This window comes from Eubalaena glacialis, chromosome 6 (assembly GCF_028564815.1).
Source record: "Eubalaena glacialis isolate mEubGla1 chromosome 6, mEubGla1.1.hap2.+ XY, whole genome shotgun sequence".
Lineage (NCBI taxonomy): Eukaryota > Metazoa > Chordata > Mammalia > Artiodactyla > Balaenidae > Eubalaena > Eubalaena glacialis.
Genome location: NC_083721.1, coordinates 112,060,691 through 112,087,609, shown reverse-complemented (window position 1 = coordinate 112,087,609; position 26,919 = coordinate 112,060,691). Strand labels below are relative to the sequence as shown.

General features: G+C 40.7%; 1 protein-coding gene across 9 annotated transcripts in view; it reads right to left on the bottom strand.

The window, feature by feature from the left end:
* VEPH1 (ventricular zone expressed PH domain containing 1) overlaps positions 1–18,279 on the bottom strand; it is a 222,043-nt gene extending 203,764 nt beyond the window's left edge. For 2 of the 9 annotated variants that reach the window (XM_061194529.1, XM_061194537.1), the window contains exons 1-2: positions 17,944–18,130; positions 9,970–10,264 (exon numbers count right to left, since the gene is read on the bottom strand). In XM_061194529.1, coding sequence (XP_061050512.1) covers positions 9,970–10,107 — 138 coding nt within the window. In that variant the 5' untranslated portion in view covers positions 10,108–10,264; positions 17,944–18,130. The other 7 variants (XM_061194530.1, XM_061194535.1, XM_061194533.1 and 4 more) reach the window with 7 other exon arrangements.
* Positions 18,280–26,919: the final 8,640 nt, after the last annotated feature.

Sequence of the window (26,919 nt, the reverse complement as noted above, 5' to 3'; positions counted from 1 at the left end):
GATGATGCCCATTCTAACTGGTGTGAGGTGATACCTCATTGTAGCTTTGATTTGCATTTCTCTAATAATTAGTGATGTTGAGCATCTTTTCATGTGCTTCGTGGCCGTCTGTATGTCTTCTTTGGAGAAATGTCTATTTAGGTCTTCTGCCCATTTTTGGATTGGGGTGTTTGTTTCTTTAATATTGAGCTGAATGAGCTGTTTATATATTTTGGAGATTAATCCTTTGTCCGTTGATTCGTTTGCAAATATTTTCTCCCATTCTGAGGGTTGTCTTTTCGTCTTGTTTATGGTTTCCTTTGCTGTGCAAAAGCTTTGAAGTTTCATTAGGTCCCATTTGTTTATTTTTGTTTTTATTTCCATTACTCTAGGAGGTGGATCAAAAAAGATCTTGCTGTGATTTATGTCAAAGAGTGTTCTTCCTATGTTTTCCTCTAAGAGTTTTATAGTGTCCAGTCTTACATTTAGGTCTCTAATCCATTTTGAGTTTATTTTTGTGTATGGTGTTAGAGAGTATTCTAATTTCATTCTTTTACATGTAGCTGTCCAGTTTTCCCAGCACCACTTATTGAAGAGACTGTCTTTTCTCCATTGTATATCCTTGCCTCCTTTGTCATAGATTAGTTGACCATAGGTGCATGGGTTTATCTCTGGGCTTTCTATCTTGTTCCATTGATCTATGTTTCTGTTTTTGTGCCAGTACCATATTGTCTTGATTACTGTAGCTTTGTAGTATAGTCTGAAGTCAGGGAGTCTGATTCCTCCAGCTCCGTTTTTTTCCCTCAAGATTGCTTTGGCTATTCGGGGTCTTTTGTGTCTCCATACAAATTTTAAGATGATTTGTTCTAGCTCCGTAAAAAATGCCATTGGTAATTTGATAGGGATTGCATTGAATCTGTAGATTGCTTTGGGTAGTATAGTCATTTTCACAATGTTGATTCTTCCAATCCAAGAACATGGTATATCTCTCCATCTGTTGGTATCATCTTTAATTTCTTTCATCAGTGTCTTATAGTTTTCTGCATACAGGTCTTTTGTCTCCCTAGGTAGGTTTATTCCTAGGTATTTTATTCTTTTTGTTGCAATGGTAAATGGGAGTGTTTCCATAATTTCTCTTTCAGATTTTTCATCATTAGTGTATAGGAATGCAAGAGATTTCTGTGCATTAATTTTGTATCCTGCAACTTACATATTCATTAATTAGCTCTAGCAGTTTTCTGGTGGCAGTTTTAGGATTCTCTATATATAGTATCATGTCATCTGCAAACAGTGACAGTTTTACTTCTTCTTTTCCAATTTGTATTCCTTTTATTTCTTTTTCTTCTCTGATTGCCGTGGCTAGGACTTCCAAAACTATGTTGAATAATAGTGGTGAGAGTGGACATCCTTGTCTCGTTCCTGATCTTAGAGGAAATGCTTTCAGCTTTTCACCGTTGAGAATGATGTTTGCTGTGGGTTTGTCATATATGGCCTTTATTATGTTGAGGTAGGTTCCCTCTATGCCCACTTTCTGGAGAGTTTTTATCATAAATGGGTGTTGAATTTTGTCAAAAGCTTTTTCTGCATCTATTGAGATGATCATATGGTTTTTATTCTTCAATTTGTTAATATGGTGTATCACATTGATTGATTTGCGTATACTGAAGAATCCTTGCATCCCTGGGATAAATCCCACTTGATCGTGGTGTATGATCCTTTTAATGTGTTGTTGGATTCTGTTTGCTAGTATTTTGTTGAGGATTTTTGCATCTATATTCATCAGTGATATTGGTCTGTAATTTTCTTTTTTTGTAGTGTCTTTGTCTGGTTTTGGTATCAGGGTGATGGTGGCCTCATAGAATGAGTTTGGGAGTGTTCCTTCCTCTGCAATTTTTTGGAAGAGTTTGAGAAGGATAGGTGTTAGCTCTTCTCTAAATGTTTGATAGAATTCACCTGTGAAGCCATCTGGTCCTGGACTTTTGTTTGTTGGAAGATTTTTAATCACAGTTTCAATTTCATTACTTGTGATTGGTCTGTTCATATTTTCTGCTTCTTCCTGGTTCAGTCTTGGAAGGTTATACCTTTCTAAGAATTTGTCCATTTCTTCCAGGTTGTCCATTTTATTGGCATAAAGTTGCTTGTAGTAGTCTCTTAGGATGCTTTGTATTTCTGCGGTGTCTGTTGTAACTTCTCCTTTTTCATTTCTGATTTTATTGATTTGAGTCCTCTCCCTCTTTTTCTTGATGAGTCTGGCTAATGGCTTATCAATTTTGTTTATCTTCTCAAAGAACCAGCTTTTAGTTTTATTGATCTTTGCTATTGTTTTCTTTGTTTCTATTTCATTTATTTCCGCTCTGATCTTTATGATTTCTTTCCTTCTGCTAACTTTGGGTTTTGTTTGTTCTTCTTTCTCTAGTTTCTTTAGGTGTAAGGTTAGATTGTTTACTTGAGATTTTTCTTGTTTCCTTAGGTAGGCTTGTATAGCTATAAACTTCCCTCTTAGAACTGCTTTTGCTTCATCCCATAGGTTTTGGGTTGTCGTGTTTTCATTGTCATTTGTCTCTAGGTATTTTTTGATTTCCTCTTTGATTTCTTCAGTGATCTCTTGGTTATTTAGTAACGTATTGTTTAGCCTCCATGTGTTTGTGTTTTTTACGTTTTTTCCCCTGTAATTCATTTCTAATCTCATAGCGTTGTGGTCAGAAAAGATGCTTGATATGATTTCAATTTTCTTAAATTTACTGAGGCTTGATTTGTGACCCAAGATGTGATCTATCCTGGAGAATGTTCCATGCGCACTTGAGAAGAACGTGTAATCTGCTGTTTTTGGATGGAATGTCCTATAAATATCAATTAAATCTATCTGGTCTATTGTGTCATTTAAAGCTTCTGTTTCCTTATTTATTTTCATTTTGGATGATCTGTCCATTGGTGTAAGTGAGGTGTTAAAGTCCCCCACTATTATTGTGTTACTGTCAATTTCCTCTTTTATAGCTGTTAGCAGTTGCCTTATGTAATGAGGTGCTCCTATGTTGGGTGCATATATATTTATAATTGTTATATCTTCTTCTTGGATTGATCCCTTGATCATTATGTAGAGTCCTTCCTTGTCTCTTGTAACCTTCTTTATTTTAAAGTCTATTTTATCTGATATGAGTATAGCTACTCCAGCTTTCTTTTGATTTCCATTTGCATGGAATATCTTTTTCCATCCCCTCACTTTCAGTCTGTCTGTGTCCCTAGGTCTAAAGTGGGTCTCTTGTAGACAACATATATATGGGTCTTGTTTTTGTATCCATTCAGCAAGCCTGTGTCTTTTGGCTGGAGCATTTAATCCATTCACATTTAAGGTAATTATCGATATGTATGTTCCTATGACCATTTTCTTAATTGTTTTGGGTTTGTTTTTGTAGGTCCTTTTCTTCTCTTGTGTTTCCCACTTAGAGAAGTTCCTTTAATATTTGTTGTAGAGCTGGTTTGGTGGTGCTGAATTCTCTTAGCTTTTGCTTGTCTGTAAAGCTTTTGATTTCTCCATCAAATCTAAATGAGATCCTTGCCGGGTAGAGTAATCTTGGTTGTAGGTTCTTCCCTTTCATCACTTGAAGTATATCATGCCACTCCCTTCTGGCTTGTAGAGTTTCTGCTGAGAAATCAGCTGTTAACCTTATGGGAGTTCCCTTGTATGTTATTTGTCGTTTTTCCCTTGCTGCTTTCAATAATTTTTCTTTGTCTTTAATTTTTGCCACTTTGATTACTATGTGTCTCGGCGTGCTTCTCCTTGGGTTTATCCTGTATGGGACTCTCTGCGCTTCCTGGATTGGGTGGCTATTTCCTTTCCCGTGTTAGGGAAGTTTTCGACTATAATCTCTTCAAATATTTTCTCTGGTCCTTTCTCTCTCTCTTCTCCTTCTGGGACCCCTATAATGCGAATGTTGTTGCGTTTAATGTTGTCCCAGAGGTCTCTTAGGCTGTCTTCATTTCTTTTCATTCTTTTTTCTTTAGTCTGTTCCGCAGCAGTGAATTCCACCATTCTGTCTTCCAGGTCACTTATCCGTTCTTCTGCCTCAGTTATTCTACTATTGATTCCTTCTAGTGTAGTTTTCATTTCAGTTATTGTATTGGTCATCTCTGTTTGTTTGTTCTTTAATTCTTCTAGGTCTTTGTTAATCATTTCTTGCATCTTCTCAATCTTTGCCTCCATTCTTATTCCAAGGTCCTGGATCATCTTCACTATCATTATTCTGTATTCTTTTTCTGGAAGGTTGCCTATCTCCACTTCATTTAGTTGTTTTTCTGGGGTTTTTTCTTGTTCCTTCATCTGGTATATAGCCCTCTGCCTTTTCATCTTGTCTATCTTTCTGTAAATGTGGTTTCTGTTCCACAGGCTGCAGGACTGTAGTTTTTCTCGCTTCTGCTGTCTGCCCTCTGGTGGTTGAGGCTATCTAAGAGGCTTGATGGGAGGCTCTGGAGGTGGGTAGAGCTGACTGTTGCTGTGGAGGTCAGAGCTCCATAAAACTTTAATCCACTTGACTGTTGATGGGTGGGGCTGGGTTCCCTCCCTGTTGGTTGTTTTGCCTGAGGCAACCCAACACTGGAGCCTACCTGGGCTCTTTGGTGGGGCTAATGGCAGACTCTGGGAGGGCTCACGCCAAGGAGTACTTCCCAGAACCTCCACTGCCAGTGTCCTTGTCCCCACGGTGAAACAGAGCCAGCCCCCGCCTCTGCAGGAGACCCCCCAACACCAGCAGTTATGTCTGCTTCAGTCTCCCCCAGGGTCACTGCTCCTTCCCCTGGGTCCCGATGCACACACTATTTTGTGTACGCCCTCCAAGAGTGGGTTCTCTGTTTCCCCCAGTCCTGTCGAAGTCCTGCAATCAATTCCCACTAGGCTTCAAAGTCTGATTCTCTATGAATTCCTCCTCCCGTTGCCGGACCCCCAGGTTGGGAAGCCTGACGTGGGGCTCAGAACGTTCACTCCAGTGGGTGGACTTCTGTGGTATACATGCTCGCCAGTCTGTGAGTCACCCACCCAGCAGTTATGGGATTTGATTTTCCTCTGATTGCGCCCCTCCTACCGTCTCACTGTGGCTTCTCCTCTGTCCTTGGACGTGGGGTATCCTCCTTGGTGAAGTCCAGTGTCTTCCTGTCGACGATTGTCCAGCAGCCAGTTGTGATTCTGGTGCTCTTGCAAGAGGGAGTGAGAGCACATCCTTCTACTCTGCCATCTTGGTTAATCCCCCCCATTTTTTTATTGTTAAAAAAATTAAAGAGAACTGGAAGATGGGTAGATCGATTAGGCATGGGTGAGCATCGTGGGAAAGGTGGTGCTGAGAGTATGAGAAGAGGCTGAATGGATAGGGGTAGAGTCTCACCTGGGTAGTCTGGAAAGAGGGAGCCTAGGTAGTCCAGATAATACTTGAAATGAAAAGACAAAACTTAAAGGTGTATTTGGGAACTTAGAATTTTGAGTGAGAAGTCACTTTCTCAAATCAAGCCTGAGGATAAAATATTTTCCAGCTCTGTTTTAGAGTAACTGATGGAAAAAGAGGGCATGGACTGCAGAGCAGAGTCTAGTAACATTCGATTGTTTTATGAGTGACTTTGGGGGAAGGATTAAAGGCTTGCTTACTGAATTTTCAGATTCTGCAAAGCTGGGAATGATAACTAATATATTGGACAGAATCATGGTTTTTTAAAAGGTATAAACATTCTGGAATGAGGGCCTAAAGATAAGAATATTATTTCAATGGTTAAAATGTGACATTCTATACTTAAAAATTTTTTTCAAGTTATCTAATTACAAATCTTGATTTAACCTGAGGGTCTTGGCACATCAAAGGATAAATGTGGCCAACTATGTGATGTTACTATTGAAAAGAAGTTTTAGAAACAGAGTATCTGACTAGAATCAGCCACTGTTCCAAGCAATTGGTTCAAGTATCAGGCAATGATAAATTACAATAATAAATTTAAAAGATTCCAGGGGAGAGGGATGAGATATGGGAACATATGTATATGTATAACTGATTCACTTTGTTATAAAGCAGAAGCTAACACACCATTGTAAAGCAATTATACTTCAATAAAGATGTTTAAAAAAAAAAAAAAAAAAAAAAAAGATTCCAGGGGAGGGTAACCAAAATTCTGAGAACATAGGCTACAAAGAGGCATCCTCCAAAAATCTGGAAAAAAGATTGCCCTTTGAGGACTAAACAAACAAAAAAAACCCACTTGTATGAGTGGGATTAGCTAACTACAGGGCTAACGCAAGACACTACCTATACATGGGTGACTTTACAGGTAAGTTAAATACAATCTCAGGGAGGTAGGGCTAAAATGTGATTATAATAGAAGAGGAAGACGCCTAATCAGTAATAATATTCTTTGTCTAGAGAAAGACTGAGTAAATAGAGTTGGGGAGAATAGCATGGAACACACAATAATTCTGACGGACATGAGTTATACTTTTCTTTATAAATCACTAAGTCACCATTATGTTTCATACTTCTGATAGCATGATTTAAATAGCGTTTCTCATGTACTGACAAAATTGAGTTTCCACACCAGAGACTGGTGTAAACTATCCCTGCTACAGGCCCTTCTTTGTCATGGAAAAACATAAGGATATTCAGCTGGGAAGAGAAGCCGGAGGTGAGACCTGATACCTATCTGCACATGTTTAAAGTTCTTCTTGTAGGAACAGAGGTTAGATTCTCTTGATTGTTGAGGGCAGATAATAGAACAAAGAATAGTAGAAAGAAAATACATAGACTGCGATTTTATTAGGCCAAAAGGAGGAACACACTAACAATTTGAACTTCCAACAGTGAGACAGCTATCTCTTTGACGGTTAGGATTCTTTGTTCATAAGCAGCAGAAAAAGTTGGGATAACTGTAGCAAAATAAACAAACAAATAAAATAATTAAAAGATATGAGGTAGCTTGCAGATTTGAAGGGAAATTTGTAGTATCTAGCCTTAGAAAGGCAACGACTGAGGCAGCTATAGTCATAGAGGGACAGAAAGCAAGGACTGTTTCTTTGGGACACCATCATCATGATAGCTCACCCTTTGCTGATTTCTTCCCTAGAATTACTGGGAAAGAAAATCTGATTGGCATAGCTTGGGTCAGGTGTCCCCACTCCTGCCTTCCCTGCTCCCTGGCAAAGGCAAAGTAGAAAACCTTGACTCAAGGCCCCATCAGGGAAGGCTTCATGCGATGGGAAGGGGCAATTTACCAAAGGAAAATGGAGGAGCAGGAAAAAAATATCAGAAACCTACTATGTCCCTATCATTGCAAAAACAGAAGGAGAGGCCACCTATTTGTCGAGAATCCTAAAGAAGGGACTTCTGTGCTGGAAGGAAGTTGGACAAGACAGTTTAGAAGGTCCTTCCAGTTCTATGTTTCTAAAGAGGAATTGAGAAGTGGAATTGATTACTGAGATCCAGGGTCATTAGGAAAGGCCTAAGAAGGAATATTTATATGATCTTGGTTATAAGGGAAGGATGGGATGCAGCTAACAGGGAAGTAACCATAGAGTAGGCATGGTGGTTCAGGGGACTGATCACTGGCATTGGTCATTGAATGTCATGGGTATTGAGGCATCATGGAAACACTTTGAACAATGGAGAGATGTAATAAAACCTGGCTTAGGAAATTTAAGCTGGTAACTGTTAGTAGATTGAACTAGAGAATGGCAAGGCCAAAGGCAGGGAGATCAATTGGTTTGAGAGCCTAAGCCAAGGTGATAGCAGCAGGAAGGGAAGGGAAGCAGCAGGTAGGTGAGAGGCATTTCTCATGCAGTGCCTACAGAATTTACAGGAAAAGGCGAGAATGAGAGAAAGAGGTCAAGAATGACTCCAGGTTTCAAACCTGGAGATCTAGGAAAAGGGTAGTATAACTGGAAGAAAGGTGACAACTTCTAATTTAGATATATTGAATCTCAGGTGATGGATATCAATTAGTACGAGCTTGAAATTTAGCGAGAGATATGAAGGCTGAAAACAGATCCCGGATTCCCCCATGTAGAGATTGCACTTGAGGATATATGAATAGATGACTTTCTATAAGAAAAGAGTATAATGCAAAAGGGCAATTGAGTCCTTTTAGGAAGAGGCAACCACTAAGAACTAGAACCACTAGAAATCATTTCAGGAATAATGAAACTTGAACTGGCTTTTAAAGGAGGAGAAGTGGGAAGGAATGCCAAACAGGGACATGTTTATAACTAGGATTAATCAGCAAATTTCAAAACTGGGTTGATCAACATGATCCCTGCATTTAAAAATTGGAAGATCTGCATGACTTCTCTTAAGAAAAATTATTCTTTTTATTCTGCCACCTATCTACTCTGTGCCATGGTTACAGATAGAGAATGGAAGAAATGGGATGTGACAGAAATTAGTAGATGAAGATCTCAGGAGAACTACTAGCTCTCCAGATCTACTAGTCTCGTGGGATGCTAAGTGGAGGGCTTAAAGTATGGACAGTGCTCTTGATGACAAAGGACATGCCAGCCTTAATGGTTAAAAGTGGGGACACATAATAGAACTCACCAGTCCTGAAATTCTGAATTTGACATCTGTGAGACAAAGCAATTGATGAAGAAACAGAAGAAATCACTGACACTAGTGACCTCTAGTGGAAACAGGCTTCAGGGAAATATAGATACAGGTACCTAGATATGCACATACATATACATATTTTCCATTAGATTAGATAAAATCAGTAGCACATTCAGCCAGTTTATTTCCAGAGGAGTGTGAAGGAAGGGACTGCTGGAAATAGCACACAAATCCTACCCAGAAAGCGGAAATGTACCAGGAATACTTTGTTTTCTGAGTCAGACTAAGTTGATTAATTTTCTGGACACGTAATGGCTGTCAAAGACATTACCTGAGAAAAAAATAGTGTTTGGGCAGTGACTTCACTTGTCACTGGGCGGACTTGGCACGTTAATGGCAGCCAACAAGAGAACGTGCTGACAGATTTGAGGAGGAAGCAGCACTGGTTGCTATGCCTTTTAAGCATCTTTTCATTATGACATAGAAGAAAGCTGTTATCTCTGAAATATGTACATATTTGCTATTCAGTATTTTATGGCTCCAATCCTGTCTCTTTCCTTTGCCTGGTGGGTGTTTGTGCCAAGTGTTGGCAAAAACACTGTTGAGCTGGGAGGATGGGAGGGGATAATTGGTGGCCTTGGCCTTTGAAATGGGACCAACCTCCAAGCACAGTCAAGAAGGTCAACATCAGACCACGCCAGGCACTCCACACGCACTCTCTTTCAGAAGTGCTTTCAGGATATATAATCTTGACACTGAGGAAAAGCGAAGGAATGGGAGGGTTGATGGAGATTTTAAGTTTTTCTGATCACACTGGGGGCTAATAACAGGTGAGCTGAATTAAATGGGTGAGGGGGGTGTAGAAAAAGGAGCAAAGGAAAGGTTAAAAAAATGGAGATTATACAGAAGCAAACAGAATCAGCGTTATTAAGCCCTGGGCAACTGTCACTTCTGGCAGCAGAGTGATAGTTGTCCTGGTCTCGTATTACCTGTGTGGCAGGAGGTGTCACCTTGCCTTCTTTCATTATTTAACCCCCATCTCACACCCTGCTTTGTTTACTGATGCTCTTGTGCAGCTTGGTGGGTCTGATTTCCCCCAGATTTGCTCCCTCTCCTCTCCATGTCATTTCAAGGATGTAGAAACAACCTTTGACAGCCTTTTGTGAGAATTCCACTCTGGTCTGCAATTTCCAGAGTTCTGGTCTCTGTGAATGGGCAAAAGGTGGTCTGGCTGCTCCCCAAGTCAAAGACTTCCCTGGTATTATTTCTTAGATGCCAGCTAAACCACAGAGAATAGTTAAGAGAGACCAACATGAGTGGTCCTTCCTCTTTCCTCTGCAAAGATCTTTTTCCCCAGGATATGTACAGTCATTTAGCTCCAGAATAGGTCATTTCAGGGGTCTAGTCTAAGAACGAGTTTACTTACTGAAGATGAGCTGATGATTTTAATTTGCTCCAAGGCTTCTGTCAGGCTGCCTTCAATCTCAGAGTCATCTAAGGAGAAGAGGTCGCCAGCTCGTGAAAGATCTTTTTGTCCCAAGACCAGTCTGAAGAGTTGATGCATGCTGAGCAGGCTGATAATCAATGAACTGTCTGCAGGCCCAGGACCATGTGTCTCCGTCACCAGAGGTTAGTGAGACAAAAACATGTAGCAGGACATAGACTTCGTATTCCTTGAAAGGTCATTTTTCTCCAGACTTTGAGGTCTTCTTTGACACTCTCTGCAAGAGAAACAAATGACACAAGATAGCCTTTAGTAGGATGGCATGAGCTCAGAATGTGAACTTGGTGCCCAGAAGAGAGAGAGGAAAACAAAGACATTTGGAAATGTGCATGGGATCACAGATTCTGGCTTGATGATCTTCAAAAGAACTCTTTCCGTATTTTGTCTCAGAGTCCTGTCAAAAATGATTATATTTCTCCACAATTTAATTTGAGCCTCAAAAAGCAGCTTAAATCCCCTACTTTTCTCCTTTCTACATCCTTTCTATATCCTCTCTTCTCCCTGCCACAAGGAAACAAGTGGACCAGCAACAAATATGCCCAATACTTGCCATATTTTCCCCAAACAGATTCCCATGGGAACCAAACAGAAAAGGGCAATGAAAGGAAGAGAGAACACAGGAAACACCTTTTAGACCCACTGCCTGTTTCCTGGATGTGGAAACTGATGCTTAACTTACCTTCTTGGCTGGGCTTCTTTGCTGTATTGACAACAGAAGCTTCCTGAACCTCAGTCCAGAAGGTGCCCTATTCTTATGTACTCTCTAAACAAATGGCTATGAAATAAAGAACTCTGCCTGGGAGTATGAGATCAGATAAATCTCTATAGCACGTGAGCGTGAACTTGAACACAGAGCTTGAAGGTGAGAACGTTGCAATGAAGGCTAAAGAGGAAGGGTTTTAGGATCGGGCAATCCTCCCTCTATTCCCAAAGTTGAAATAATAAAGTCCCATTGTAGTTCTTACTTAATTAACAGCCCACAGAGAGTAAGGCAATGGTACCAATTAAATAACTGATTATTCTCATCACCTACTTTCTGGGCCCAATAAAACCACAGACCATTTGCCCTGGTAGAGACCTTAGCAGTCATTTCATAACCTTGGGGAGGTTTAAGACTTCTTCGAGGCCTCACGGTAGCTGTGGCAGTGCTCTTCTCCTGATCTCAGGCCAGTGGGTTCCCCCAAAGTTTACATTAGAGTGGAGTCACCTCATACATACAAGTAACTTACAAATGCAGCCACTTGTTCCAAGAGTGAGAGCTGAGAGTGATTTATGTAACATAAGCGATTCTGCCCAGCATTTCAGTCTGAATGTGTTCCCCAGAATGAGTGTGAAAAGGGAGAGTCTGCTGCTCCCTTGGGTGTCCCCCCGTGAGCTATCACTGTGGCAGCACCTCTCTGTGCCGAAATCAGTTTTAAAGTTTAAAGATACATACTCTCCATACAACATGCTCTCGAAGCACAAGCCAAATCCCTCATCAGGCACTTAACTAAAGAAGCTATCTGTAGTATTCCATCCAAATGGTGCAATTTATAGGCCATTGAAGAGATTTCAAGAGTAGTATTGCCTACATGCAACTTTTGCACTACCTACCAGCTTTAGAAAAATGACGCCCAGTACTTACATATGCTTGTCTATATGCCAGATCCTGGATGCTTTGTAAACATTAACTCATTTAATCCTCATAACAACTGTATGAGGATATTTCATTCCTATTTTACAGGTGAGGAACGCAAGACATTAAATAACTTGTCTAAGCCACATAGCTAGTAGATTAGAGAGCTGGGATTTGGACCCAGAGACTCCAGTGCTAGGCTCCCAGTTCATAACTGCTGTGGACTGATGATGACACATAAGGCTCCACGTGAGGCTACTGTTAGGAGTGGAAACCTCATTAGTAACATTTGAGGATGAAGATATGGGTAGGGTCATAAAGCAAGAAAATGAATTCCTCTTGCCTCCTACACTGACCCTGCATCCTTGTCCATCTACACCCTGGGATTTAGGCCAACCAGAGAGCAGGAGAGTCAAAAGGAAGAGAGGCTTAGAGGGTGAGAAAAGAACGAGAGGGGTGAGGAAGGTTTCAGGGGATGGGGAGAGAGGAGAGTGAGGATCCTACAGAGTACCTTTGCATCCTGGCAAATGTGGAGGGGTGAATTACAATATCTACAAGAAAAATTAGGGCAGTGTTTTCCTGAATTTTCCCCTGCTCCCCTCACCCTCCCCCACCCAGATATTTGCAATGATAGAGTCTCCGTGAAATAATATTCAGGGAAATAAGGTATTGGATGGAAATTACTTCACCTTGACCAGTCAGCTTGCGGGTCACTATCAGGCACTTCTGGAAGCAGATTGAGCTGCCCCAGACGTAGCAGAGCTGGAACTCTGAGAAGGAGCAGAAATACGTGCTGGGAGAGAGGGGCACCCACAGGGTTCTCCTGGGCTCCTTCTTTTCTTTTCACACTTGCAGTGACACCTGGTGTGGAGTCCCACACTCATGCTTCCAACTGCAGCTGTTACTCTTGTGTGTCCACCATGTGCAACATTGTTGTTCAACACATAGCCATACATGAAAACTTTCACACATCCAGGGGTGGAGGAGGGGCAGAGGAGACTTGTACCAAACGTTCTGCATTACAAGGATGACCCAGAGAAAAGTCCCCGAGGTACTACAAAAGGAAGTTTGGGGAAGTATGAGGGAGAGAGAGATCTCTCCTAGGGGAAGATGATAAGGAATGGGTTTGTGGAGGAAATGGTGTTTAGCCAGAACTTTTAGGTTTCATTCAGTGCATGTGTGCTGAGTACATACTAAGCCACCTGCTTGTCTGGGGCCCCAGATTCAAGTTCCAGCCCAGCCACTCAGTGGTCATGGGGCCTTTGGTTCATGCTCTTCCCTTCCCCAAGCCTCAGTTTTCTCATCTGCAAAATGTGTCTAAGGCACACCTCATCTACCTCATCAGGTTGTTTTGAAGATCAAAGCAGATAACACACAAAAGAGCACTTTGTAAAATAATGACACCACCAGCTGATGTTTAGTGGGTCTTTACCATGTGTCAGGCACTACTCTCGAGAGTTTCCCCACATAACGAGTCACTGAATTCTCACAACAATTCCATGCGATGAGAAAGTGGTGTTCAGAGAGGAAAACAAGCAGTCCAGGGGGACCTGGAGAGTGAGTTGCAGAGTCAGGATTGAAAGCAGTTGGTCTCCCAGGACAAAGCCCCTCTCAGGACTGTGTGTAGGTACATACATGACTGTGCATGGTAATTATTGAGCTGCCTCCCTTCCATCCGTCCTCATGTAAAGAGCACCCTGCATCCTTATCCAGTCCGCCCTTTCCTGGATAAGAATCAACAGGGCATGTCATTTATTTCTCAGCAGCTCTGGTCAATGTTTTGCTCAGGTGTCTGGCTTCTCTTGCTGTTCTCTTTGCAACAGCCCAGAAGGTTAGAGGCAGATCAAATTTTACCTCATCTTCTGAGAAACTTCCTACTCTTATGAATGTCATGGTCCTGTGGCCTATATGTAGGTGTACATATGCACCCACTGTACACACACACGCACATGTATGTACACACACTAGGACACTTCCTATGTACCAAGTTCTTCACTAGGCACTTTCTTCTCAATTCTCCCATCAACCCTGCAGGTAGATATGATTACCGAAGAGGAAACAGGACTGGTGAGGTTAAACATCATGCCCCAGGTTATACACAGAGCCAAGATTCACATCCAAGTAGGTCAGCCTCCAAATCTTCTACTTTCTGTGTTACAAAAACTGGCTTATAAAATTCCTTTTCATCCCCAACTTTGGCCCTCCTAATTTCCTTCCCTAATCTTTAAGAGACCCTAATCTGACGCCCAGGTTCTCATTATTCAGTCTACATTTTTTAAGCAGATGTTGACTGACAAGTCGGGTTTCTGTATGGAGAAACAGACGCCCCAAAAAGAGAAATGATTCTGAACCATGCGCAACACATTTCGGGGAGTCCCAGCTGTCCCCCGCAAACGCGCTTTACCTGCGTGCTACTCCTCAAAGGCGCACTTGCTGCTACTCAGCAGTCTATTTTGAGACTGGGTGGGAGACTCGGGCAGCGGACTCCAAGGGCACAGGGAGTGGAATCTACTCAGCTCAGTGAACCTGAAGTTGTTCATTGCGGTGCCGGGTTCAAGAATTCTAGGAATGCAGCCCGATGCCACTGGCAGCTCTGGAGCTGGTCAGGTGACAGGCTGCGCCTCACCCAGTGGAGAGCTACCTCTGAGTGAAACGCTCTGTTTCCTGGGGTGAAACAGAAAGCCTGCTCCAGTAAAGTGGAGTTGTTTTTAACAGCGAAAACAAAACTGCCTGTGTTCATGAAAATCTATACTTTCCCTGAAAAGAATGGAGGGGAAAAAAAAAAAAAGCCACGCAGATAACACGGTTTCAATAGGCACTCAAGCAGGTGAATGGGACGGCTATTGGGAGCCATTTCTTAACATCCACCCTCCTCACCTCCCCGGAAGGGAGGAGAATTGCAGCTTAATGAACACTTCCCTCCCCCTCGAGATTTCACATACAGAGTCTGAAACACTGAGAGTTTGTCCAGGAAGAGTCACAGCTCCTAAAGAAGTCATCCTCTTGCTCTGCCTCTAGATCAACATTGTTGAAAGTTGCAGGATGCAGGAAGTTGCTAATAAACAACAAACTTACTCAACAAAGACGCATACCCTGTTTTTTCCCACTTTATTTGCTGGGAGGTTCTTGAATCAGACTTAGATTGGTACTTTAAATATTGCAGCAATACTCAGAGAAAATGTTTATCTGCTTCATCTATTGATACTGCAGAGGAGAAAAAGTTACCGAAACCCTTCCTTACTGTTTCAAAAGTTAGTGACACATTTTTACAACATGTTTTAAACTATATTATTCTCTACCCATAGCTTGTCTGTTCCTATAGTAGGTCTGCTCGTCCCATGGAGTCACCTATCTGCTGACAAAGTGCACAAAAAGCTGTGCTGCAGATAAATTCATCTGCATGATCACCAAGATGTGAACACTGCAGGTGTCTCCCCAGGGGTGCTACCCTATAAAGGTGTGTGCTCAGGGTGGCCACACACCTGCCACTGAACCAGGTCATATGCTTCAGGAGAATAACCTCTTAAATCTTCCTAAACACTTGGTGGTCAGTCTGTTTTTACGCCATGCACACGTGGAGGACTGTCTCCTTAAGGAGTTTACTTTATAAAAATAGAGAACCTAGTCATCCGTGAGAAGGTGTATTCTCTCACTGATAATTTTCTGATACAGTAGCTGTATTCTATTCCCTTTTAATGGAATAGACTATATTTCTTTAGTCTTCCCTCTTCTTCCTCCTCTATTCATTATTCACGGTACTTATCACTAGTTTTTATTCAATTTTCTTTCATTTTTAAATGAGCTTAGGGTCCAGAATTGGACAGAGTATGGGGACCCAGTAAGAAGAGCAGAGTGGTAAGTGTGGGGGGGGACCTGGGCACATCTGGGCTCAGCTATGCCGTTACCTGCAGTATAAACATGGGCAGATTAATCAACCTCCCTGAGCCTCAGGTTCCTTATTTACACCTGAGGATGGTGATGTGGGTTGTTGGGAGGTTTAAAGAGATTATGTAAAGCATTTCACACAGATCTGGCATATAGCAACCACACGAAGAGTGACAGCAATCATATCCTTAATAATAGCATTATTCTTGTAGGTCATTCTCCTGTTTACATGTCCCCATGCCATACCTTGTAAATGCTAACGATGACTGTACTGCTACCTGACATTGAATTCACAATGTTAAAGATGCCTAGGTCTTTTCCATTTGTGTCATATTTATATCCTAGTTGTACTCTCCCCCAACCTTAAATCTGGGTAGTTCATGCACTGTCTTGTATGTGTCCCTGTTGATTTCTTGGCAAACTTACCTTGTTCTCTTGGAGAGACAGCTTTACTGTGATGTTGTCCCCACCATGGCCAAACAGTAACAGTGAATTTTTTCACAGAGCGGATATGGACTGAAATACAATGTATCTCAGACTTTTTGTGGCCAGGTAATCCAAATACTTGAGCTTTCTACTTAAGTGTCGCGCTCACTCCCATGTTTATTAGGAAGGAGGGGGGTATTATTCCCTCCAGGGCACCAGAGGGAAAAGTTCTTTATGACTTTTCAAGGTGACCTACGCTGAATGGGTGCTAATAAGACATTGCTGGTTTACTCTATTATGCATCAGTAGATTCTGCTAAATGAAAACACACTTGAACCAGAGGACTTAATCACCCAGCTACTGGGATACCACTTTGGGGGGGATTTCAATAAACATAACTATCTCAGGAAGCCAAATTATTCTGAAGAAATGAGCCTCTAGCTTCCAACTCCAGGTTAGGATATTCTCTGGTTTCTTCACTTCAGATAATTCTAGAATAGCAATATTTACTTACATTATGCTTTGGACAACACTACTGTGCATCAAAAAATTCTCATTTTATTCACCTGTGTTTAAAATGCCCAGTGACTAACTTAGACCCATTTGGGTTCTAGAAACTTTCAATAAAGTTCTCAGATTTTCCCTTGAAAGAAAGGATTAAAGATCCTTTTCAAGGAGCATCTTTTTCACACAGTGTGAAAGTACTACAGGCGTTCCCATGGGAATGGGCCGCATACATTTCAGCCCTTCCCACAAGATGTCTATTGTTCCCTGGGCGTCTCTCGGCTCCCTCTGCTGTGACATGTTGCTACACTTCACTTCTACTGAAAGCCTTTGAGGCTGGGTTATTCCAAATGATGCTAAAGGACTCAACCCTTGGTGTTTTTGCTAGAACTCATACAGCCTAAGTTTGTAGCAGCCTTGTTGTCATAAGCGCATACAAAAAATAGGTTTGGTGACCTGTTTAGGCAAGAGCTCAAAAAAATCTACTTAATTTTGAAAATATATTGCAACTTATGAGAACACAAATAGATAGGAAACATTTCATCAGGAATGAAGGAAACATCTAACAAACTTTCTAAACCAAGAATTTGTGATCTGTGATAATGATTTCAAGGTGTATCAATTTTCATTTGTGAATTTTGACTTCACAAGACACATTTGCTCTGGAATTGATACAGATCTCACCAAAAAAATTTTAATTCCAATTTTCTGGGTTTGTTTTTCCAGAGAACATACCCAGAGTTGCAAATTACAAGGAAAATTCAATGTTAAATGTATCTTTATTTACATTTAAATTTCATATATTAAACAACTGCATGACCAATTCAAATAATGCCCTAAGTATTTTTTTTCTAGTCTTTAAGTTGAAAACATATGTAAATGTCATGGAATTCAGCAGTTGAGTACTATAGCAATTTAAATATGTATTTGAAAAACAAAAAAGTGGCTAGATTCAGTTATGATTTGTAAGGTATCTGAAACATCAAGGGAAAAAAATGACAGCAACAACAAACAATAATGGTGACTGTCCTACCCAGTGACTGTAATGATGCCACTGAATTTTCTTTGAAACTCATAGGCAGAACCAGTTTCTTTGCTGGTTGCAAAATGTTTCTTGAGGTAAACAAAAGTATGAAATAGAAATGAGCCTAGACTATCATGGAGTAAAACAAAAATGCACATTCTGTGAATCTAGAAGCACAGTTTTCTGCTCCAGAGGCCTAGAGACATGTTTTAATAACCCACAGAGAGGTTGCTTTTTTTTTTATCATAATAACTGAAAAGCATACATACATGGCTAGACACAGCTCCCAAATGCACTTTATCTGCATAATCAGCCACAGCCGCTGGAAGTTTCTCTGCCCCAGTCCGGAAGCCCACTCCTTGCCCCAGTACCGCTTCTGACATTTACTTTAATTAGCTTTTGTTTTTGCTGAACAAAAGGACAGGAAAGAAGACAGCCATACCTCTTAGCACAGGAAACTCTGGCCATCATAGGAAATAGATGGCAAAATGCTTGATCTTTAGAGCAATTCGGCAGGAACCCACGACCATGCTCAGAAGCAGCCCAGTCGCCCCTGCCTGGTTCTGTCCTGTCGGCAGGCAGCAGCCGTGTTTTCCTGAGCTGCTTGTCAAGCCTGAGGTGCACTTGATTCCCTCCCCTGGACTCACCATGCTGAATCGAGCAAATGAGTAACTTCTCCTCCCTCTTTCAAACTTCTGCTTAGTGCTAACAACTGGCACAAAGCTTCGCTTATTTCTGCAGTAGATTTACAGAAGCCTCTCGGAGCAGATCCGTAGATTGAAAAGAATTAGAAGATTTGCCTAACAACCAGTAATTTAGGTGCTGTTAATGAATAGCTCACTCTAAGGAATCAAGGAAGTTTTAGGTTAATATCAGATATGGGGCCTTTTATCAGGCAGGCATCAGTGAAAAGGTCTGGGGAGGGATGGGGGGAGGAATGTAGTGGAATGAGATAGTATTTAAGCCAAATATGATAGAAGAAAAATACCACAAGAGAAGGAAAATAACTAGTCTCAATGAGCAAACAATCTAACTATATTAGTATTGCTAGTGAAATCCTGAACAACTGAATGAAGCACTTAGTAGCACTAGAGATCTTTCCAAGCCAGCACTGTCCCTTCTTGTGCCCATCCAAATTGCTAATTCACTTCCTCTTACCATCCAAATATGGAACTCCTCTTCTCAGGCCTAATACACTGAGGATCCCTTACAAGCAGTCCTACATATCCTTACATCTCTCTCTCTCTCTCCTTTAAGGAGAGTGCTCTTCAAACCTCTAATGCATAAATTAATTGGTGGTACCCAGTGGATTGTTGTATCTGGAGGCACTTCTCTCCCCTTATGTGCATGACATGGGCTTTCTACACTTATTGATCTGAGGTTTTGCCTACACACAAAGCAATAGAATATTTCTGAGCCTCTTCTAACTTAGAGCTTTCAGTCAAATGAAGTATGTGAGTGTGGTGGGGTAGTGTGGTGGGGAGAATAAGATGTAAGGTGTACAACTGTACAAATTGCACAAATATCAATATTTCCATGTCATTGGCAATCACGCTACCATATAAATAAATTGCTGGCTCAGTTAAAAGGCATTCTCATGGGGTGAAGAGGACTTTGCTTCTGTGTTTACCGCCCAACATCCACTCATCCTACTTCTGGTAAAAACTATACCCAAATTTTCCTTGGAAATGATGTCCTTTAGATAGAGTTGATTTACATAAACAGGTTGGATCTTAGCCAATCAGAGGATTGGATTCTCCTAACCATAGTGATTAATTTAGGGGAGGTGTGTGACCCCTTCCAGCCCAATGAGAGTCAAGATAAAGATGAATGTTTGGCTTTGGGGGGACAGAGTCTTTCCTGCTAGACTTGATGATGAGATACAAGGTCTGGTTGCTCTTGCCACCAAAAAGCAAATCTTGTGACTTTGTTTAAGCCTCTTAAACCAGCTGCTTCTGATATTGGCAAGATCCACCCTTCACTGTAAGCCTTTGTAGCTTAAGTGATTTTAGGTTGGGTTTTCTGCCATTTGCCTTTGAAAAAGTTTTACCGGACAGAATCAGCTGAAGACAGGTTTGTGGATGGGCTCTCCTGGGTCCCCACAGGGCAGCCCCTTGCAAAGGAAGTAGACTAGGAGACTCATCAGGAACCACCTCTGTCAAACGGGCCTCTTCAGTGACAACCACAGGCTCCCACAGGCAACAGGTAGAGACAGGAAAGGCCTACAAGGAGTGTAGTCATTCAGTGTACTTGAAACTGGGACATTCCAAATTAATTCTTTAATTTAAACAACTATATGTTAACTTCCCCAAATATTTCCACTTTAACCACCTAAACTTGTTTGGTGGATCCTAGTCACGTACTGTTTGACCTTAATAAACCTAATCATGGAATCCATCCATCCGTGTACAATTTTCATAAATTCCTTTGGGTAATTAGTTTCACAGAGTATTGCTCTCCCCCCTCCCCTGTTTCTGCACAACTTCCACCCCTTCCCACACTCCCTTGGCAAACTTGAAATAAAGAATCTCTAACCACAGTCAAACTAAGATGCTTCCTTTACAGAACATATATAAATTCTAAAACAACTTTAAATGTGTAAATTATATATAAACACTGAGAATTCCTGGATGATTTCATTTTCTATAAATAATTTTTCTTACCTGAAACCACTCACACTGCTTCAGGTATACCATTTCTGTGTTCAGGCTCCCAGGTTTGCAAGAGTCCATTAGAAGCACAGAAATTCACACAGGTCCAGGAACTTCCTTTTAGCTCAGCAAAATAACACATGGCTTGAACTGCAAGAGTTTGTTTGTTTTTTTGGTTTGTTCGTTTGTTTTAGGAAAAGGAGAATAAAGACCTGGGGCTAGGTTTATTGTCTATTTCATTAAAATAAAAAATACTTTGATTTTAAAAATGTGGTAGTGGGAATTCCCTGGCAGTCCAGTGGTTAGGACTCTGCACTTCCACTGCGAGGGCAGGGGGCAGGTGGGTTCGATCCCTGGTCAGGGAACTAAGATCCCACAAGCCACAAGGCTCACATACAATGACCCTATCACATCCTAGGTCCTGTCCATTCTGTGTCCTCCACATTCTTTATTATATGTGGTGGGCAGATATTAAGGTGACCCTCAATGATCCATTTTCTGATGTTCATGCCCTGTGTAATTTTCTCCCCTTGAGTGTGAATGGAACTTGTGACTTGCTTCTAAGAAATAGAATACGGCAAAGATGGTGGAAGCTTACTCCCATGATTACCTAATGTTATATAGGACTCCATCTTGCTGGCAGACTCACTCTCAGATTCTCCTTGCTGGCTTGATGAAGTAATTGGTCCTACATGACAAGGAGCTATGGGAGGGCTCTAGGAGCTGAGGGCAGCGTCCAGCCAAGAACCAGCAAGAAGCCAGGGCCTTCAGTCCTACAGACACAAGGAGATGAATTCTTCCATCAACCTGAGTGAACTTGGAGGAGGACTCTTCCCCAGTCAAGTTTCAATAGAACACAGCCCAGCCATCGCCTGGATTGCAGCCTTGTGAAACCTTGAGCAGAGGACCCACCTAAGGCATGCCTGGATTCCTGACCCACAGAAAATGTGGAACAACAGATGTGTGCCGTTTTAAACCACTAGGTTCATGATAATTTGTTATAGAGCAATAGAAAACTAATACATGACCATTCCCCCCTCTCCACTGCGATAGCTAGATAGCTTTGTTTCTGTTAAATTCTTTTTTTTTTTTTTTTTTTTTTGTCTGTTAAATTCTTCATCCTCTCTTATCTGGATGGTGACAGGAGTCTCCTAGCAGATCTCCCTGCCTCCAACATGGCCCCTTCAATTCCATTCTCAACTCTGCCACCAGATTAGCTTTCTCAAATAGAATATGATATATGACTCCTTTACTTAAAAATGAATAAGTGACAACTCACTGCCTGAAGATGAAATCCAAACTCCATTACTTGGTATACAAAGGGCTTTGTAATCTGGCTCCCACCCCCTTTCAAGCTTGCTGCACCACTCACGCGCACACAACCCTGTGTAGTGAGGCCAGTGCCTTCAGAATATATCCAGGAGCCTATCACCTTTCACTCTCCTCTCTTTACTACCACTACTACTGTGATCCAAACACCGTTATTTAATGTCTCACTTGGATTATTGCAATAGCTCCCTGGCTTCTGTTCTTGCCTTGTTAAAATATAGTCTTAACATCTAGATGATCCTATGAAAATGCAAGTCAAAACTGACTCCCTTCTGTTCAATACTCTCCAGTGGAATGGCTCTCCATCTCACCCTGACTCAGAGCCGAAGTCCTTTCGATGATCAACAAAGCCTTGTATGATATAGCTTTTCCCCCTTCTTCCTCCTTGTCTTCAACTTCATCTCCTACCACTCTTGCTTTTTGCTCTCTCTGCTTCAGTCACACTGGAGCTACACAGAGTTTTCTTGTTCCTTGCTATTCCTTGGACACAGTAGATATATTTCCACCAGAGGGCATTTGTATTTGTGTTTCCTCTGCCTGGAAGGCCCTACCCCGAGAGGTCCTCATGGCTGGCTCCTTGACTTCATATGTTTACCCACATATCACCTTAGCGTGCTTTGCTTGACCACTGTCTATAAAACAGTGACATTCCCTGCCTCCCTTGCATGTCTCAGTTCCTGTTTTATTTATTTATTTATTTTTTGGCTGCGTTGGGTCTTCATTGCTGCGTGCAGGCTTTCTCTAGTTGCGGCGAGTGGGGGCTACTCCTCGTTGTGGTGCGCGGGCTTCTCATTGCGGTGGCTTCTCTTGTTGCGGAGCGCGGGCTCTAGGCACGCGGGCTTCAGTAGTTGTGGCACGTGGGCTTAGTAGTTGTGGCTTGCGGGCTCTAGAGCACAGGGCTCAGTAGTTGTAGCGCATGGGCTTTGTTGTTCCATGGCATGTGGGATCTTCCCGGACCAGGGCTCGAACCCGTGTCCCCTGCATTGGCAGGCGGATTCTTAACCACTGCGCCACCAGGGAAGCCCAGTTCATGTTTTATTTTTAAATTTTTGTCCATACCACTTACTGTCACCTGACATACTATATATGTTTGCCTCCAACATATATTTACTTCTTTCTTTTTAAAAAATTTTTGTGACACTTCTTTCTCACCACCCCTCCAAAACTATAAACCTCATGGAGGTAGGAACTTTGTTCAGTTGATTCTGTAGAGTTCAACCTGGTGTCTAGCATATAGTGTGGACCTGACTTGTTGAATAAACTTTGAATAAATAAAGGAAGGTAATTTAAGCTTAATCAGACTCTCCATGCAAGACTGTAATTTAGAAGTGAACAACCTGATGAAGGATAACTGTGTAGAACCCACTTTGTCATTGAGTTTGGTAAAAGAAACATCCATCTTTCATGGGCAGGAGTGGTGGCAAGGTCACAGTCCTGGCTTAACACAGGCACCTGTGGGACCAGGCTGGAGGTGGTTTCCCCACAGCTCCCAGTGCAGGAGCAGAAGGGGCTTCCCCACCTGTTCTCCAATGATCCTTCACTCCTCCCAGCATTCTGAGGGCTCCCAATATGGATTTTTAATGAAAATCCATTTCTGTTTAATCAACCCAAAACTGCTTCCATTGCTTGCAACTAAAAAAAGGAACGATGATACAGCCATCATTCTCCCTTTTGCTACTGTGCCTTGTACCTGGCAGCCCCTCTACCTGGAACGCCTGGTCTGTTTATAAAGTGCCAGCTCATCCTTTCACCATAATTCTTACCTCTTCCTCTCTGTAAAGATACTCATGCCAAGTAGAGCTGACCTCATCGTCTTTTGTTTCCACAGGGCACTTGTATAGAAGGCTACCATATTAATCTCATTATCTCCCACTAGCTGACAAACCCTTATGGGCAGGGCCAGGTTTTAATTCATCTGAGAAACTCCAGCTCTAGCCTACTATCTGGCACAGGGGAGGACTTCAATAAAAATTTCATGAGGGGCTTCCCTGGTGGCGCAGTGGTTGAGAATCTGCCTGCCAATGCAGGGGATGCGGGTTCGAGCCCTGGTCTGGGAAGATCCCACATGCCGCGGAGCAACTGGGCCCGTGAGCCACAATTACTGAGCCTGCGTGTCTGGAGCCTGTGCTCCGCAACGGGAGAGGCCGCGACAGTGAGAGGCCCGCGCATCGCGATGAAGAGTGGCCCCCCACTTGCCACAACTAGAGAAAGCCCTCCCACAGAAACGAAGACCCAACACAGCCAAAAATAAATTAATTAATTAATTAAAAAAAAAAAAGATGATGCAATACAGCTTTAAGTTGAGTAAATCTGTAAAAAAAAAAAAAAAGCATGAATAAAGGCTTCCTTTTTAAAGCATCAGTAAAACAGTAATTCTGTAATTGAAAAGAATTCTGATGCAGAAACAAAGAAATATATAGCAAATAAATCCATTTGGCTGAGATATAATTATTTTCTTGTTAAATTGGTAAAAAAAAATTTTTTTTTTAATTTTCCTAGTACTGGTAAGGAGGCATATCCTTTGCCAAAAAAACTCTAACCAGCCCAATCAGAGAAACAGAGAGAAGACACAAATTACCTGTATCAGGAATAAAAGAGATGACATCACTACAGATACTATAGGTATATAATACTTCAATCACTTAACAATATAACTTGGTGCTCTAGCTTATTCGTTCTTTTTTTTTTTATTTAAAAATATTTGTAAATTTTAAAATAAATTTATTTAATTTATTTATTTTTGGCTGCATTGGGTCTTTGTTGCTGCACGTGGGCTTTCTCTAGTTGTGGCGAGCGGGGGCTACTCTTCTTTGAAGTGTGCAGGCTTCTCATTGCGGTGGCTTCTCTTGTTGCGGAGCGTGGGCTCTAGGAGCGTGGGCTTCAGTAGTTGTGGCACGCAGGCTCAGTAGTTGTGGCTCGTGGGCCCAGTTGCCCCACGGCATGTGGGATCTTCCAGGACCAGGGCTCGAACCCGTGTCCCCTGCATTGGCAGGTGGATTATTAACCACTGTGCCACCAGGGAAGTCCAATTCATTCTTTTTAAATCTGCATTTTATTCTACTGTATGGATATGGCATAATTTATTTAATAATGGGTGTTTGGGTAATTCCAATCTTTCTTCATTTCTACAAATAGAGTAGTAAATTAGAATAGAAGCTTTTAAAAAATTCATCTTTCCTTTTATGGTTCGTACTTTTAATGTCTTGTGTATTTTTCATATTTAGGTTTTAATGCAAAATTTATTTTTTGGTTATAATGTGAGGTAGGAATCTGGTTTTATTAGTATATATGTATATACATACATATATGTGTATATATATATATAATTTTTCTAATAGTCTGCTCTTTACCCATTGATTTATGATACCAGCTCTGTTATAGTCCACATTTACATATATGTTTGGGTTTATTTCAGGAGTACCTATTATGTTCCATTGGCCTATTTGTTTTCCTCTGTGCCAATACTACACAGTTTTGATGATCTTAGCTTTTTAATATGTCTTGCATATGTCTTTAATATGTCTTGCATATGTCTTTAATATTGTATAGAAAGAGTACCCCTTCTTTGTGCTTTCTTTTTGAAATTGTGTTAGCAATTCTTTGACCTTCACAACTCGCTGACCACATAAATTTTAGACTCAGTTAATATTTTTTCAATTTGAGATTTTGATTAGAATTGTAATTAAAATTATATGGATTGTAATGAATTTTATAGATTATTTCGGAAGTATTGATTTCTTTTTTTTAATATTTATTTATTTATTTGCACTGGGTCTTAGTTGCAGCAGGCGGGCTACTTGGTTGTGTCTCGCCAGCTCCTTAGTTGTGGCATGTGAACTTTTAGTTGCTGCATGTGTGTGGGATCTAGTTCCCCAACCAGGGATTGAACCCAGGCCTCCTCCATTGGGAGTGCAGAGTTTATCCACTGCACCACCAGGGAAGTCCCTTGATATCTTTCAGTGTCGATTTATTTAATTCATGAGCAAGGTAAAATTTCCACTTAATTCAAGTTCTCTTTTATGTTATTCAATAACATATTTTTTTATGAAGTTCATGCACATATTTGTAGGATTTGTTCCTAGGTAATTTGTAACTTAGGTACTGTTGTATAATTTTTTGTGATTCTTTTTTTTAATTACATTTTCTATTTTATTCCTAGTGTAAGGGAGCCTTAAAGAAATTTGTATATTAATCTTCTATCCACAACCTTGTTGAATCCTTTTATTAGTTTTAAAAGTTTGTCTATAGAGACTTTTGAATGTAGATAACCTTATCATCTGTAAATAGGACAGTTTTATCCATCTCCCCCCAATTTATATTCCTCTTACTTCTTTTTTATTCATTTGAACCCCTTCTGATTTTTTTAACCCATTTTGCCATTAGTCATTTCAAAGAACCAGCATCAGTTTCGTTGGTCAGTCCTATTTTTCTTTTTAGTTTCTGTTTCATTAACTTCTGCTTTTATCACTATTGTTTCTTTTCTACAAATTTTATTGGGTTTACATTTTTTCCCCTCACCCCTTGGAATGACTAGCTTAGCCATATATATTTTTTTAGTTTTCTAAAAAATTTCCTTTATATTGTATTTATAGATTTTATACTCTTATCTTTATTACTTCCCTCCTTCTGCTTTCTATGGGTTTATTTTGCTGTTCTTTTCTATTTTTCTGAGTTTGAAGTTGAGGTTATTGATCTTCACCCTTCCTTCTTTCTTCATATTTGCCGTTAAAACTAAATTTTCTTTTAAGCATAGTTTTAGCTGTCATTCCTAAGCTTTGATATGTTGTATTTTCATCATCATTGAGTTCAAAATATTTTCTATTTTCATCATGACTTCTTTGACCCAGGACTTATTTAGAAGTTTATTGTTTAATTTCCAAACATTTAGTGATTTTCTAGTTGCCTTTTTATTCCCCCACTTTAGGCAGAGAATCCACTCTATTCAATCCTTTAAAATGTTTTGAATATTGTTTTATGTCTCAGCATATGGTCTTCTAAAAACTGATTGCATGTTGGATTCAGTGTTCTGTTTATGTACATTAGATCAAATTTAAAAATTAGTTTTCCAAATGTTATAATATTACTTTTTATATGGTTTTTAAATTAGATATTTCAAGATGTGTTACAATTTTCTGCTATGTTTTAGAATTGTCCATTTCTCCGTTTGTCTCTTTTGAAGTTCTGTCTATTTTGTAATTATACTATTGTGAGGCTCTGTTATACTTAGATAGAAAATTAGAATTGTTATCATCTCTGGTGGATGAAAACTTTTATTATTAAGAAGTGTTCCTTACTGGTAATAATGATTTTTCTTCTAAAGTCAGCTTTGTTTGACAATAATATAATTATGCAGTATATCTTTTGGTTAATATTCGCATGCTCTAGATCCTAATTTCAACCTCTCTTTATCCTTATGTTTTGAATATGTCTCTTTTTTA